Source organism: Gopherus evgoodei, chromosome 2 (genome assembly GCF_007399415.2).
Source record: "Gopherus evgoodei ecotype Sinaloan lineage chromosome 2, rGopEvg1_v1.p, whole genome shotgun sequence".
NCBI classification, from domain to species: Eukaryota; Metazoa; Chordata; order Testudines; family Testudinidae; genus Gopherus; species Gopherus evgoodei.
Window position 1 is genome coordinate 152,525,937 of NC_044323.1, and position 16,959 is coordinate 152,542,895.

Consider the following 16,959-nt stretch of genomic DNA (forward strand, 5'->3'; position numbering starts at 1 on the left):
GCAGCTCGTCCATACCATCATATCACATTGCTGATAAAGCAACATTAGAATCCAGGAGTCCTGACTCTCAGTCCCTGACCCTAAACACCACTGAATCCCAAAAAACAAATGCAAGCAAGCTACATGGAAGTTTTGCATCAGATGTCGCTCCACTCCAGACGCTTTGCATTTTTTAAATACTAATGGCCTGTTTTTCCAAAGTGCTGAGCATCTGCAACTGGGTGTCATGCTCTGGTGCCCTACATCTTTTGCAGTCATTTACAGAAGGGGTCAGTGGTGGTGAATGCTACCAGATAAGATTGGAGTATGCAACCACACATGGTGCCAAGTTGCCACTGGGGACAGTCTGGTCCAATGGGAGGAGCGGGTGCTTAGCACCCTTGGCAGTCAGGCTGTAGATTTTAATTCAGTGGTAACTGTTTGTTTCGTTGCACTGGCACAGGCTACCAGATAGTGTCTCTTTATTTCAACTGCTGGATTTGTCTCTTTAATTTTGATGCCTTCTAGTGGGTAGCTGGATATACATGTACCAACAATAAATCAGAAATAAAATGTTCCATTTCCTCCCTTCTCCTGTTCTGATGGCAGGCTGGAAAGGCTGAGAGAGAGGATTTGATGGGCTGTGGAGGCTGAGGAGAAGGGACTGATATGAAAATAGCTTCAGACAGCTTCTATGCAAGTGCGCTGCCAAAGATATCATCATTGTTTGTGGATATTAAGAAACAGCTGTCTCAATCCTAGATGAGCAGTAGAGGAAAGTGGATTCTGCTCTGAGACTATAAAATACCCTGCACGGCCCACAGTTGAGGAGAGCCTGTTTTGTGTGAACAGAGGTCATCTAAAAGAAAACCAGGGTTGCAGATATACGGTTTGCACATACAGTGCACACCCCGAGTCTGCTCTAACCTACACCATGGCTGCAATGGCCATTTGCTGGTAAGAGACTGGTGAAGCTTGCCAGGCTCTGGCCAGACCCTTTGGCAGAACCCCTAGCTACCTGTTGAAATCAGCTAGGTGGCCTCTTTGCTCTTCTTGAATGGTGGGCAGCGGCGGCTCCAGGCACCAGCGCTCCAAGCACATGCCTGGGGTGGCAAGCCACGGGGAGGGATGCCCTGCCAGTCCCTGTGAGGGCGGCAGTCAGGCAGCCTTCAGCAGTTGCCTGCAGGAGCTCCGCCGGTCCCACGGATTCGGCAGCAATTCGGTGTTGGGTATGCTGAAGCCGCGGGACCGGCGGACCTCCCACAGGCAAGCCACCAAAGGCAGCCTGCCTGCCGTGCTTGGGGTGGCACAAAAGCTAGAGCCGCACCTGATGGTGGGTCTGCGAAGTGAGCCATCAGTGCACAGTGAGTGTTTTTAAACTAGTTCATGCCCGTTCTCAAATGTGACCATGTTTAAAGACTTGCCCTACAGCATTACAGTACACAAGGAGTCCTGTTTCCTCTCCACCCTGCCCCATGCATTGTCATTAAGGCTACATTTACACTATGAGCTGGGTGTGGCGGGGTTTCCCAGCTTGCATACACATACTCTGTGCTAGCTTTCATTGAGCCAGCATGCTAAAAATAGCAGTGTAACCGTGGTAGCACGGGCAGCGGCAGGCTGGGCTAGATGCCCCAAGTCTGTATCCATGGGGCTCAGGGGGCTTTGTATTCTGGGCGGCTAGCAATGGTGCCCATGCTACTGTGGCTACACTACTATTTTTGGTGCGTTAGCTCAGTGACAGCAAGCATGAGTATATCTACATGAGCTGGGAACCAGGCCCCTTCCTCCACAGTGAAGACGTAGCCTTAGGGAATGTCTACACTTCAAGCTGGAAGCTCAAACTCCAGCTCGAGGAGCTATACCCACGCTAGCTCTGATCGTGCTAGCATGCTAAAAATAGAGCATAGCAGCAGTGGCGCAAGCTGTGGGAGGAGCTTGCTGTTCTGAGCCCAGATCCGTCTGAGACATCGGACACATACTCTGGGCAGCTAATCTCTCACACGGCCATGGGTACATTCTATTTGTAGCATGCTAGCTTGATCAACACTAGTATGGGAATGTCTCCTCAAGCCAGAATTGATGCCTCCAGCTTGAAATGGAGATACACCCTTACATCTCTGCCACCAGGGCGTGGGATACTGCCCTTTTGATCTGGTGGCATTTGCTGCCCACTTTGCACAGGAATAAATGACAGTGTGCGGTTTAGGGCAACGGAAAATCAGGCCCAATATTTATAAGACCTGCCCCGGACAGAAGTAAACCCAGGACATTACTCTGAAATATTGCACTCTCTTTTGCAAAGATCTTTACTGCATTTGTAACACTAGCTAACAAAGGGGCACCAGATGATAAAGCAGAAGCAGCATCTGAATTGAGGACACCAAGCATGCCCCAGTCTTAAATCATAATGTCCTTGGTTTTATTTTCTCTCTGCGGGTTGGTGGCTCATCTTTAACATTGTTTTAATGCACTTTGCTGCAATTTTAAGTAAATACTGTGGGACAGGCCTGCTGAGTGAGTGAAAGTCTGAACCCAAGATTAACCAATTTTCTTCAGGAAAAAAAACTCCATAAGAATGTTTTCCTTGTGCTGGTTCCATCTCTCCTGCAATGTAACTTTAGCAGCTTCAGACTATCACTTGCATGGTCTTTGTTTATTTTCTTTATTTATGTTGAAGTATTTATTTAAAAAAAATGGGAAACTGGGCCAGAAAATAATGGGTCATGATTATTTTGCCCAAAGAGTTACTTAGTTTGGCGACGTGATAGTTTTGTGGATCCGACTAGAACACAAATCACACTGTGGATCAGGACACTGCTGGCATCAGATATTCTTTTGGATCAAGTGGGGTCAAGTGTAGACCCCGGGCTTGGATCCTAAAAGCCATTTTGTTTCTTTGCCAGTTCAGCACTAGATGGTCACTTTACAGAAAATAACTCTATCCTCAGAGAAGTATGATTCCCTCCCTGATTCCTCCATGCTCTGGGGGGTGAAGGAAGTAAGTTGGCTACTGGCCTAAATCAGTCAGAAATTACTTCCTCCTCTGTGATACCTGGTGCCTTGGGTGGGCAGAGTGATGGTTCCACCCACTTTGGGAGACAGTGAGCCTGAAGCCTGCACAGCTGGGCCAAAGACCTGAGGAAGCTGCGCAGAGACCCAGGGAGGGGTTCCTACTTCCCCTGGGCTCCCATGTGGGTCAGTCCAACAGATAATTGAATCCTGATCACCTTTGCAATTAGAGCCAGTTGAAAAATGGAATAAACTTTTCACTACAAATTTCATCGTGTTCCTCCCCCCACCCCACTGGAAACTTTGAATTTTGAACCCTTCCACCCAGGTTTGTTTGCCTCAGTCTCCTATGTCCGTTGAGCAGCTCCTCTTGCTCCAAACCACTAGTTAAGAGGCCAAATTCACAGGCAATGTGGTATCAGTTGACTCCCTTAGACTTTCTCATGGCCACTTACTGATATGGGAGTGGTATGATTGCTCAGAACTCCAGTTTGAAACTGGAGAAAAGCCTGTTGAGAGTCTTTGGGTTAAGTTTAGAGGCGAGAGCAACAAAGGTGATGTCATGATAGGCAACTGCTATAGATCACCAGATCAGAAGGATGAGGTAGACGAGGCTTTCTTCGGACAACTAACAGAAGTCTCCAGATCACAGTCCCTGGTTCTAATGTGGGACTTCAATCACCCTGACATCTGCTGGGAGAGCAATACAGTGGTGCACAGACAATCCAGGAAGTTTTTGGAGCATGTTGGGGACAACTTCCTAGTACAAGTGCCAGAGGAACCGACTAGGGGCCATGCTCTTCTTGACCTGCTGCTTACAAACAGGGAAGAATTGGTAGGGGAAGTAGAAGTGGGTGGCAACCTAGGCAGCAGTGACCATGAGATGGTTGAGTTCAGGATCCTGAAGAAAGGAGAGCACCAAATTACGGACCCTAGACTTCAGAAAAGAAGACTTAGACTCCCCTAGGGAACTGATGGGCAGGATCCCCTAGGAGACTAATATGAGGGGGCAACGAGTCCAGGAGAGCTGGCTGTATTTTAAAGAAGCCTTATTGTGGGTGCAAGGAACAAACCATCCTGATGTGCAGAAAGAATAGCAAATATGGCAGGCGACCAGCTTGACTTAACAGTGAAATCTTCGGTGAGCTTAAACTCAAAAAAGAAGCTTGCAAGAAGTGGAAATTTGGACAGATGATTAGAGAGGAGTATAAAAATATTGCTCGAGCATGCAGGAGTGTAATCAGGAAGGCCAAGGCACAATTGGAGTTGCAGCTAGCAAGGGATGTGAAGGGTAACAAGAAGGGTTTCTGCAGGTATGTTAGCAACAAGAAGGTGGTCAGGGAAAGTGTGAGACCCTTACTGAATGGGGGAGGCAACCTAGTTATAGATGATGGGATGTTAGATGGGGTGGGATCTGAGTTACTACAGAGAATTCTTTCCTGGGTGTCTGGCTGGTGCGTCTTGCCAAGATGCTCAAGGTTTAGCTCATCGCCATATTTGAGGTCAGGAAGGACTTTTCCTCCAGGGCAGACTGGCAGAGGCCCTGGGTTTTTTTTGCCTTCCTCTGCAGCCTGGGGCATGGGTCACTTGCTGGAGGATTCTCTGCACCTTGAAGTCTTTATACCATGATTTGAGGACTTCAGTAACTCAGACACAAGTTAGGGATTTGTTACATGAGTGGGTGGGTGAGATTCTGTGGCCTGCATTGTGCAGGAGGTCAGACTAGACAATCATAATGGTCCCTTCTGACCTTAAAGTCTATGATTCTGTGATGTGGAAAAAGCTGAAGTACTCAATGCTTTTTTTGCCTTGGTCTTCACAGATAAGGTCAGCTCCCAGACAGCTGCACTGGGCAACACAGCGTGGGGAGTAGGTGAGCAGCCCTCAGTGGTGAAAGAACAGGTTAAGGACTATTTAGAAAAGCTGGTCATGCACAAGTCCATGGGTCCAGATCTAATGCATCCAAGGGTGGTGAGGGAGTTGGCTGATGTGATTGCAGAGGCATTGGCCATTATCTCTGAAAATTCGTGGCTATCGGGGGAGGTCCCGGAAGATTGGAAAAAGGCAAACATAGTGCCCATATTTAAAAAATGGAAAAAAGAGAACCCAGGGAACTACAGACTGGTCAGCCTCACTTCAGTCCCTGGAAAAATCATGGAGCAGGTCCTCAAGGAATCCATTTTGAAGCACTTGGAGGAGAGGAAGGTGATCAGGAACAGTCAACATGGCTACACCAAGGGCAAGTCATGCCTGACCAACCTGATTGCCTTCTATGGATATGGGGAAAGTAGTGGACGTGATATATCTTGACTTTGGCAAAGCTTTTGATACGGTCTCCCACAGTATTCTTGCAAGCAAGTTAAAATAGTATGGATTGGATGAATGGACTATAAGGTGGATAGAAAGTTGACTAGATTGTCGGGCTCAACGGGTAGCGATCAGCCGCTCAATGTCCAGTTGGCTGCCAGTATTAAGCAGAGCGCCCCAGGGTTGGTTCTGAGGCCGGGTTTGTTCAACAGCTTCATTAATGATCTGGATGATGGAATGGATTGCACCCTCAGCAAGTTCACAGATGACACTAACCTGAGGGAGAGGTAGATGTGGTGGAGGGTAGGGATAGGGTCCAGAGTGACCTAGACAAATTGGAGGATTGGGCCAAAAGAAATCTGATGAGGTTCAACAAGGACAAGTGCAGAGTACTGCACTTAGGACGGAAGAATCCCATACACTGCTACAGGCTGGGGACCAACTGGCTAAGCAGCAGTTCTGCAGAAAAGGAGCCTGGGATTACAGTGGACAAGAAACTGGATATGAGTCAGCAGTGTGCCCTTGTTGACAAGAAGGCTAATGGCGTATGGGGCTGTATTAGTAGGAGCACTGCCAGCAGATTGAGGGAAGTAATTATTCCCCTCTGTTCGGCACTGGTGAGGCCACACCTGGAGTACTGCATCCAGTTTTGGTCCCCCCATTACAGAAGCGGAGAGAGTCCAGTGGTGGGCAACCAAAATGGTTAGGGGTCTGGGGCACATGACTTACGAGGAGAGGCTGAGGGAACTTGGGTTACTTAGTCTGCAGAAGAGAAGAGGTGAGGGGGGATTTGATAGCAGCCTTCAACTACCTGAAGTGGACTTCCAAAGAGGATGGAGCCAGACTGTTCTCAGAAGTGGCAGATGACAGAACAAGAAGCAATGGTCTCAAGTTGCAGTGGGGGAGGTCTAGGTTGGATATTAGGAAAATCTTTTTCAGTAGGAGGGTGGTGAAGCACTGGAATAGGTTCCCTAGGGAGGTGGTGGACTCTCCATCATTAGAGGTTTTTAAGGTCAGGCTTGACAAAGCCCTGGCTGGGATGATTTAGTTGGTGTTGGTCCCACTTTGAGCAAGGGGTTGGACCAGATGAGCTCCTGAGGTCTCTTCCAACCCTAATAATCTATGATTCTATGAGTGCCTGTGTTGGAAAACCTTAGTCCTTTAAAACCCACAGCTCTTTTCATAACTGTAGGGGTGTTACCCCAACACATGCTTGCAAAATTCAAATACAGGTCATTGTATCTGGCCTAGTTAAAGTCTCCTCAATGTCTAAATCAAGTATGGGCTGCTTATTCCTTTTTGTCCTAAATTACTGCCCTGTGCTGTTGTACAGATGCTGCACCGAACCTCTGTGGTTGCTGCCATTCCGTGGAGGAGAAAGCCATATTCCTTACTTACTTCACAAGCATGTGAGACTTACTTACTTGTCCAGAAAGTGCTTCAGACTCTTCGAATTAAAGTTGCTATAGAAGTACTGGGTATTATAATATCATCCACAGCAGCAAATTAGGATACAGCAGATGGGACTTTCAAAAGGTTCCTGCACTGGCCTAGAAGTTTTATTGACTTCATTTGGGAGCAGATAGGCCAATGGTGACCCCTTCTGAACATTCCAGCCCATGTGTCTTTCAATGCAGAGCTGACTCTGGATAGCAATGCCAAAGCACTAGGGCAACTTGTCTTGAGTCATTACTTTTTTGTGTGTGGCTCTCATGCCTGTTTCTGATCAGTTACCCCAGTGTAAATATGGAGTAGCTCCAGTGACTTCTGCAGACTTTGGATTTGAACTGGCATGGAGGAGATCAGAACCTAACTCTCAGAATGTCAATGAACCCACATGACATCACCATGTAGGGAACAGAAATCAGGCAGGCTGGCAATATATTTTCATGTCATAGTTGGGATACTGTCTCAGTACAGAAGAGAGCACTCCCAGGATCTCAGATGAGCTGCTTATACCATTGAATGCTGAAGCATTCTGAGGCAGCACTGCTGTGACTCAATAAATGCTAAGTACTGAAGTCCTGTTGCTCTTAATGCCACATTTACCGCTGCTTTCCATTTACTTTTCATTATGCTACATGACTGCTTGCTAGTTTAGAGAGGCAGTATTGTCTTGGGCTCTCGGTGTTGAACTGAGAGAGTTGGCATTTAACTCCTGACTTCTAATTCTAGCTGCACAATGAACTCATCATGTGACCTTGGGCAATTCACCTGTACCTTTCTGTGGGCCAGATCACTGTCCTGCTTAGGGTTCCCTTTGGAGCACTCTAGCACCAACCTGCACTGCTTCATCAGCTGCACCAAGTATAAAGACCCAGCCTCATCTATCCAATAGCTATACTACTACTTTCTTGGGCCCCAATTCATCAAAGCACTTTAGCATGAGCTTAACTTTAAGGGCCTGCTTAAGCAGATCTCTGGTCAGCAAAGTGTTTGTAAACGGTGGGATTTTCAAATGAGCCTGAGAGAAGCTAGGGATGTTGAGCACCTAACTCTCTTAGGCTCTGTTGAAAATCCCAGTGTTAATAAGCACTTCGCTGAATACAGATGGATTTAAGCACGTGCTCCAGTGCTTTGCCTCAGGGTATGTCTACACTGCAATCATGGAGTTTGACTGCAGCTCAAGCAGATATATCTGAGCTAGCCTTAATCTACCTAGCCAAGGTCCTGCAGCAGTGAAGCTGAATAATTTACCTAGGGTTCCAGACAGGCTCGTACAGCGCACGCTGAAGCATGTGCTGGCACCAGGGGTGGCTCTAGGCATTTTGCCGCCCGAAGCACAGCAGGCAGGCTGCCTTTGGGGGCTTGCCTGTGGGAGGTCCCCGGTCCTGCGAATTCGGCGGCAGCCTGCAGGAGGTCCGCCGAAGCCACAGGACCAGCGGACCCTCCGCAGGCATGCCACCAAAGGCAACCTGCCTGCCACCCTCGTGGCGACCGGCAGAGTGCCTGCTGCAGCTTGCTGCCCCAAGCATGCGCCTGGCGTGCTGGTGCCTGGAGCTGCCCCTGGCTGGCATGACTTACTGCTCCAGGACCTGAGCTAGTTAATATTTGTCCTATGTCTTGACTGTGTAAAGCAGTAGGGAGCATGGTCCTGGATTTGGTGAAGTCGTACGGAAAGACTAAGGAGTGAAAGCAAGGAACCCTGGCAAATTTGGGCTAGAACGTGCTTTCATTTTGAGACCCAGCAGCCATGTTCTCCATATAGACTGATGCCTGCTGAATCCATGAATAAAGGCAGAATGTGCTGTGTGAGCTTCAGCTGTATAAACACAACAATAAATGCTTCTACTTTGCAAAAATATATGAAAAGGAACTAAGTCAGCAGAAAACCCCCCCCCATCGGTATGGTGGGACGTGGAAGGAAAATGGCAACAGATGCTGATGTCATTTACTCATCTGAATACGAGTGAGTTTGTAAGCTGCTGTTTCCTGTCTATAGAGCGTTTCTAATTACACAGGAGGACTTGCGGCTAGATCTGCTAGCCTCATTGGTATTCTGTTCTTGCAGGCATCAAAATTATGAATGTTGAGATTGTTTTTAAAAGTTGAGACTTTTTTTTCCTTTTTGCCAGTCACTTCATATTTCTAGATCTTATTTCTCATGCAGATCTGGAGCTCTTTATTCAGAGATAATCCCAACACGATGACTCAGATTAATCCCTGGTGTAATTCAACTGACTTCAGTGGATGAGTTTGCGTGGGTATCTGACCAATGTGACCACAACTTGATTTTCAAAATGTAATTAAAATGCAAACTTAACCCCAGTGGAGATTATTTCAAGAAATTGACTCTTATTAATAATGTTCTGCATTTCTATCACACTTTGGATTCATAGAGCAACAATAAAACACAGCGATCTCTAGGGGGGAGGGCAGCAATCTGCCAGTTGATGGGGAAAGGAAAGTTTCAACCAATGATCTCTTACAGAAAGTATCTGGGAGTATTTATGGCCTGATTTCAGAGGTTGGTTATGAGTATTCACCACCACTGAAGATCAGGATATGCACAGTGGATTTAAGGTATCAAATGAAAGATCCTTGCAACCTTGTCCTATTTAACAACAGAGCTAAGTATGTCCATGTCTCTGTCTCAGAGACTAGAAGAATTAAATTTAATTCTCATAGGCAGTGAGTGATTTCATGGTTATGGAACAGTCATATTCCAGCCTCTTTTTGATCTCAGTTACACCCATCTAAATCAGAAATGGCTCCATAGATGCTTGTGAGATACAATGGTATAAAATCTCAGAACCATCACAATCCCCAGTGCTCCTAATATACTGCACCGGATAATAGATTACAGCTTGGGTGGGAAATGGTTTTAACATCCTGTGAAAATTTTAATGATTCCAAAAGATTTCCAAACCCAAATCAGAACAAAAAATTGAAATCTTCAATTTTTTTGTGAACTAAAAAACAAAACAAAATGATTTTTTTTGGGGGGAGGGGGTCTGTTGAAATATTTTGTTCTTATAATTTTGAAAAGTTTCATTTCAGTGTTGACCATTTTTTATATTTAGTTTTTTAAACTCTATTTAGCTTACATTTCAAAAGATGTCATTTTGAACCAGAAAAGCAGAATGTGTTGTTTCCGAAATGTCAAAATGGGACATTTGACAATTTAAGAACTTTTATTTTTCAAACATTTTTCAAGTCAAGCCATTCATCAAAACCTACCCATCACAGAATCACAGAAGATTAGGGCTGAAAGAGACCTCAGGAGGTCATCTAGTCCAATCCCCTGCTCAAAGCAGGACCAACGCCAACTAAATCATCCCAGCCAGGGCTTTGTGGAGCTGGGTCTTAAAAACCTCTAAGGACGGAGATTCCACCACCTCCCTAGGGAACCCATGCCAGTGCTTCACCATCCTCCTAGTGAAATAAAGTTTCCTAATATCCAACCTAGACCTCCCCGACTGCAACTTGGGACCATTGCTTCTAGTTCTGTCATTTGCCACCACTGAGAACAGCTGAGCTCCATCCTTTTTGGAACCCCCCTTCAGGTAGTTGAAGGCTGCTATCAAATCCCACCTCACTCTTTTCTTCTGCAGCCTAAATAACCCCAGTTCCCTCAGCCTCTCCTCGTAAGTCATGTGCCCCAGCCCCCTAATCATTTTCATTGCCTTCCGCTGGACTCTCCAATTTGTCCACATCCTTTCTGTAGTGGGGGCGGGAGGGAGGGGGCCCAAACTGGACACAATACTTCAGGTGTGGCCTCACCACTGCTGAGTAGAGGGAAATAATCATCCTTAAAAAACTGATCTGGAAGAGTCAGCATTCCAGGCATTTAAAAAAAAAAAAAAAAAAAAGGACTGAAATTCATATCAATGAGTATCTGCCAACATGCATCCATTCCATGGACTCTCTCTCTAGTGGGCTAGTATCTGAGAAAATATATGTGGTGCTCCTATAAATGGCCACTGGAGAGTGTTTTTTCAGCTCAGGTACTGGAGCTTCTTTGATCTCAGAAGGTACTTAGTTCAAGTCCCACTAAAGACATATTCCACATGACCCTTATGTGTTCTGTGAGCCTAACTTTAGAGTTCAGTTCTCCCATCCCTTAATAAAAGGATAAAGAATTGGCCATGTCCTTAGCTGGTATAAACAGATGCTCAGTTGACTGCATCCATTTACATCAGGTGATCATTCAGTGCAATGGACAACTTCACAAGCTTTCTCCTTATTCCAAGTGAACTAACAGGCTGAGGAAGTACTTTATGTGTCTCACTGCAGAAGAGAACTCATTGTTCAACATTTCTTTCACCATGGCTGTGATTGGGAAAAGCCAGATGGCAGTTTTCATCCCAGAATGGACTTTGGCTCTTTTTGCAGCTGCATAGAAGAGGGAGAAGCCAACATCTCCTAGGGAAGGAACTGTCAGATCGAATGACAAGGAGAAGTCTGGGGAAATTTACCATGCTATTTCACAAGAGAGCTGGAGAATGTTTTAACAGTGCTGTGAGCAAACATGAAAAGCTGACGGTGTGTGTGTGTGTGTTTGGTGATAGTGGGAAATGCTGCTTAGATCAAATAGTGGGATGTTAAAATAAACACGACTTTTGGTTTGCATTTAACGATCTGATAATGGACACAGAAGCACTGAGGTTTGTGCTTGCCCGAGTGTGACCACAAGCCAAACAGGGAGTTATTTAATCCTATAGTATGGGACAGCATGGCTGCCTCCAATGGAGTGGTAGGGTAAGCAACGCACAAAGACCCATTAGCACCTACAACAGTGTGGTTCTGCTCCAAGAGTGGGGCTGCTGGGCACTACCTCCATACAAATAAATAAATAATAATGATACCAATATTCACTGAACTGTTCCCTGGTTCTTAGTCATTTCAACTGGTAAATTGTTTTGATCAAGATCTATTGATCAATCGATCAATCTATCCTCAGAAACCCCATCATCTATCTATCTACCTACTTACATTGGTGTCCATCACCATAATATCTGAATGCTTCCCACATGTAAAAACAATATAAGGCAGTACAGTTCTACCACATTAATTGTTATTTATTTTCTCTATAATGATGGTGGGTCTCACCCACATGCTCAGGGTCTATTCCACACAAAGCATTTTCCCCCCAGTCAGATTGAGAGAGACCCTGGGTTGGTATTGGAGGTGGGGTTTGCCTTCCTCTGCAGCATGGGGTCTGGGTTACTTGCTGGTTTGAACTAGAGGTAACGGTGGATTCTTTGTAACTTGAAGTCTTTAAATCAAGATTTGAGGACTCCAGTAACTCAGCCAGAGGTTATTAGAGGAGTGGGTGGGTGAGGTTCTGTGGCCTGTGACGTGCAGGAGGTCAGATAAAATGATCATGATGGTCACTTCTGGCCTTAAAGTCTATGAGTATTTGGTCTGAATATGAAATCTAACCTTATTTTCCCCTCCAGACAGCTATGTAGGTGAACTCCTCTTCGACAGACAGCACCCCTCTCAGTGCAAAGCACAGCCCTCAGGAGGACCAGCCACTCTGTATTACTGAGTTCTTCATTTTTTTGGATTTGTATTGCAATAGCACTTGGGAGTCTATGAATTTATGCTGTATAGAGGTACCCACTTGAAATCAGGACCCCTTTGTGCTAGGTATTATATATACACTCATAGTAAGAGACAGCCCCTGCACTGAAGAGCTTAAAATGTAAATAGAGAAGACAGACACAGGGTGGGAGGAAGGGAATATTATTCCCATTTTACAGATGGGGAACCGAGGCACTGAGATTAAATGTTTGTACAGCACCTAGCACGTTGAGGTCCTGGTCAGTGACTAGGGTTCCTAGGCACTACAGTAGTATAAATAATAAGTGACTTGTTCAAGCCTACGGTAGGAGTCTCTGGCAGGGACAGGAATTTAACCCATGTCTCCTCAGTCCCACAGCAGCGTCAAATACAAGACTGCCTTTCATCAAAGCAGGAAAAGCTTATAAGTAGCTCAGCAACATGGCTTTGAATATAAGAGGAGCAAATTCCATCTGCATTTCTAGCAGGGAGACAGTAGTTAGACTGGCATAATTCATGAATCTAGATAACAAGCCTTGAGTTAAAGGGTTGCTCTTGTCAACTACTTGGCTATGTTTTTTCCCTTTCTGCAGCTGCAATGCTTCAGGGGACAGAATCACAACTGAGTCTCAAAGAGACAACTGAAGTAATAGGGATACATATTAAGGTCAGAAATTCAGTCAGGTCAGCAAAAATTGAGATGGTAATTCACTCTAGTGTTTCATTGTTTTTCTAGACAGCAGTGCTTTCAGGCACAGGGCAGTCTGAATTCCTCTGCTTGTAGCATTCCTGCTCCTTCCCCTTTTTCTGCTAGGTGCTTTGGCATTGAACCAGCCAGCACTGCACCAGAATAGCAAAGCACTCAGACGCTCCCAAAGAAAGCTAGGAAGTCTCATCTTAAGAGACAGCTGCCTCACCCTGCAAGCTCTCAGCTTGCAGAATGCAGAGAAGTTACATGCAGGGAGGATTTGCTTGGCCAAGACTTTTGTTTGTCACTTATGGTGGTGTTAATAGTGCATGGCTGCTAGCACGTGTATGTGTAAAGGTCTGTGTGGACGCAGCCGAGAATTAAACCGGACTCTATGGAGACTCAGTGGGTGGTTGATGTCTCCACGTTTGGTGACAATCTCTCTCCTTTAATTAGAGAGCATTTGTTTACCCTTGGTAGGGCTGGAAAGCATGGCTGCAGAAAAACAGTGAATGCTCCATCCAGATAATGGCACCATAATTGGCACTTCTACAGCACCTTGGCCAAGGGTCTCAAAGCTCTGTGCAACCTTGGGCACATCACTTGATGTCTCTGTTGAACCTCCTGACCTTTATCTGCCTGGTCCACTTGGACTCTAAGCGCCTGGGGACAGCGGCTGCCATTTATTCTGTGTGTATACAGCACCTGGCACAATGGGACCTGAAGTGTTTGCTGGGCCTTCCAGGCACCCCTGTAATAAAAACAATAATAGTAGCATCTTCTGCCACACCCTTACTATAAATGCTACACTCTGCGGTCCTGATCCTGCACTCTGAACTGCATAGTCAGACTCTTACACCCATGTGGTATCTCATTTGGTGGGGCTCTGCATAGACACAAGCATCCATCTGTATGGGGCCTTCTGTAATACTAACTTTAAATGCTACATTCAGCACAGCATGGTTTGGGCCATTGCTCTGCAATGCTGTAGTATTTTTCTCTCCCCTCCATCTATCTTACTGTATTGGCTCCCATCACCATAGTAACTGAGCATTTACACTTGGGTTGTCACCTTTTTTAGTATCTGCCTTGCTATCTATTATTCCAGCTGTTTTAGGTGATGTTCATGGAGCTGCACAAATAGAAAGTTAATTTGGAAAAGGGAAGTAGCCTAAAAGCATGTAAAGTTATGTGCTTTCCATGGTAATAACCTGATAAAGTTGAAGAGCAAGATAAAGATAAAGCTAAAATACATTTTTCTTAAGTAGAGATGAAATGTGTGTCTCTCTTTGCCCTGGTTTTATATCAACCTGGAAATAACCACCTGGAAAAACATCAACTTCTTAAGAACATAACATAGTGGGATTGGCTTCTGTATTCCACAGTTTTTAAAGAGATATTAAAAAGGTTTGACCTTAATACTATTTTACCAGGTTTATTAGTTATTAAAACTTTTCATAAACAATATTCCCCATTACTCTGTTGGATGGATGAAAGAAAGAAAGAAAGAAAGAAAGAGGCTATAGAACTGTGATTTGATTTCTGATTTCAAAAGGAAGCACAAAAAATTGTTGGATCTACGGGTCATGAAATGAACATAGGCAGGTGTTAAAGAGATGCAACCCTTATTGCTCATTTCTGGAAACAGGTCATTGACTAGAATGTAGCTAATATTAAGAGCTAGGTACGCACATTGGGAAGGTTGAGGGAATCCTAGGCTAAATTGTATGGGCAAAAAACTCTTCCCCTGGATCCACACTTTGGAGCTCTGTTGCTTGATTTGAACTCAGTCCATGGGTGGAACTTCCACAAACATCTCTGGGAGCGATGTGTGGGGGCAGTACAGTCAAGATTCAGTGGATCCAAAAGCAGCACAGTGTCTTCAGACCTAGGGTGGCCAACTGGCATTTTGCTTGGCACCAGACCTGTAAGAAGAAATCTTGTCACCTGCTCTGCAGCAGTAGAGAGCCTTGCCTGCAGCAAATCCAGTGCAGCTCTGCTGCATAGGGAGGGGGGGTCACAAGGCTGGGAGCCTTTGCAGATGGTGCTCAACAGAGTTCCTCTTCACAGAGGCACTGAAGTGGGGATACTGGGAGCAGACTAGAGGAGGTGGGTGGCTATGCTGGCCAGAGAGCACAACCAGAGGAGATGCTATTATTGGATAGGCCACGACTCTGCAATCTAGGGGAAGGAAGGATCGTTGAGTTTTTGGATTCATGGAGTTTCCTTGCTTCAGGCCCCTAAATCTGTTCAGGAGCTAGCCTGGCTCCTGCCACATGATCGGACTCTGAATGTTCGAAACGTACCTGGTTCACTGATTTGAACTGGCGGCACTGCACTTTGAAATCACATCATGGCATCTGGAGACAGTTTTAGGAAACTAGCTTCTAGGATTTGTGAGCCAGCCTTACAAAGAGAGTTCAATCTCTGGGCTGAGGGTGCTCTGTAATGCCTGGAAAAAACGCCTGTGCAGAAAGTACAGTCATCATATGGCTACCTCCATGTCTTCTGGTCAGCAGGCAACTGTTACAACTGTTTTATTTCAAGATAAAATATCCCTGCACTGAAACCCCCTCCATATGGCTCTCATTACAGAATACAAGGCCTTGTACTAAGTATTATTTATAAGAACCTGGAGAACATTTTCCATGGCATTCCATTCACCTTGGGCATTCAATAAATGATATGTTAAAAGTCTGACCCAAAGAGCCTTTGGAGCAAAGGAAAAGATTTCCATTGACCTCAATGGGCTTTGGATCAGGCCCTAAATAAGGTTCAAATTACCTGCATTTCTAGCATGTAAAAAGTGCACTTCAAATTAGGGATCAGCTTGAAGCTCCTCCCTGGTATAAACTGGCATGCTTCCATTGAAGCTACATCAATTTATCCCAGTGGAGGTCATAAGCACAGTATCCAACCCAGTGACAAGTGAATCTCAATGGGAAGATGGTTAGTGTATTACAGATGGATGGGAGGATGGATCAGGGAAAGAGGTTTCCTCCACAGCTGATCAGCATTCATCTAAAATTTTGGCAAAATAAGAAGGAAAAAAGGATAAAAAGTTAACTAAACTTTTGATGTCCCAGAAAAGGTTTGGTTTGGATTCAGTTCAAATTCTGGGTAATGGTTTGGATTTGTACTTATTTTATCTTGCTTGGTTCAAACAAACCTAAGACCAAGACACCCTAGGGGGAGGGAGTTTCTTCTACTGCTTTGCAATTGATGCTTTTGTTGACATAAGACACCTGTCTATAATAAATGGCAGATGTAAAACCAATACTTTAAAATCATTAACATACTGTGGGTTCTCAGACTTTTCATGGGATTCTGAAAAAGCAAAAGGTTGCAAGGAAACTAGCTTAGTTACATTAGTTTGCTGAAAAGCTAGTCCAAGGATATATGTCGTGGGAGTGTATTTGTATACAGCATCTTTCACCTTGACAGCCCCCAGAGCACTTTGGTTTAGGACCATGTAAGCTCTATGGTACAAGGACTTTTCGTTGTGTATGTACAATGCCTAGCACAAGGGGGTTCTGGTCCCTAACTGGGGTTCCTAGGTGCTACCACAGTACAAATAGTAAATACACAATGCTTTACAAGTGAAAGATGGGTCTGAACCAAAACCCTTCATTCACACACTGCCAAACTCTGGTGTGCTTGAGATCTGGGTCTACATTTTGCAGCTTCAGCCCAGCTGGGAACCTACCAATGCTAGCATGAAAAGAAAACATTGGCTAAGGGCAGCAGAGCAAACTCCATTGCTTATGAAAAGTGAAACAGCACATCGCAGGCTGCCATGTAGCCAAATCTGAGCATGAGAATCAATCTTGTTTCTCAGGTACTGGCCCAGAGCCAGTAGAACTGGGGAGAAATGGATCATCTGGACTGAGAGAGAGAGAGAGAAAGAAAGGGAAGGAGAGAGAGAGGCCTGATTGCTTTCACAATAGCCATATTTGGCTGATCTT

The 16,959-nt window shown here is 45.3% G+C and overlaps 1 protein-coding gene across 2 annotated transcripts in view; it reads right to left on the bottom strand.

Annotated features, from left to right (window-relative positions):
- Positions 1-16,959, bottom strand: part of ANTXR1 (ANTXR cell adhesion molecule 1) — a 194,068-nt gene that overhangs the window by 8,930 nt on the left and 168,179 nt on the right. Inside the window, exon 18 of one of the 2 annotated variants that reach the window (XM_030551980.1) lies at positions 14,469-14,919. The exons of the other annotated variant lie outside the window; for it this stretch is intronic. Coding sequence (XP_030407840.1) covers positions 14,848-14,919 — 72 coding nt within the window. The 3' untranslated portion in view covers positions 14,469-14,847. Of the gene's footprint in view, positions 1-14,468; positions 14,920-16,959 lie in introns of those variants that run through there. 2 annotated transcript variants of the gene reach the window in all.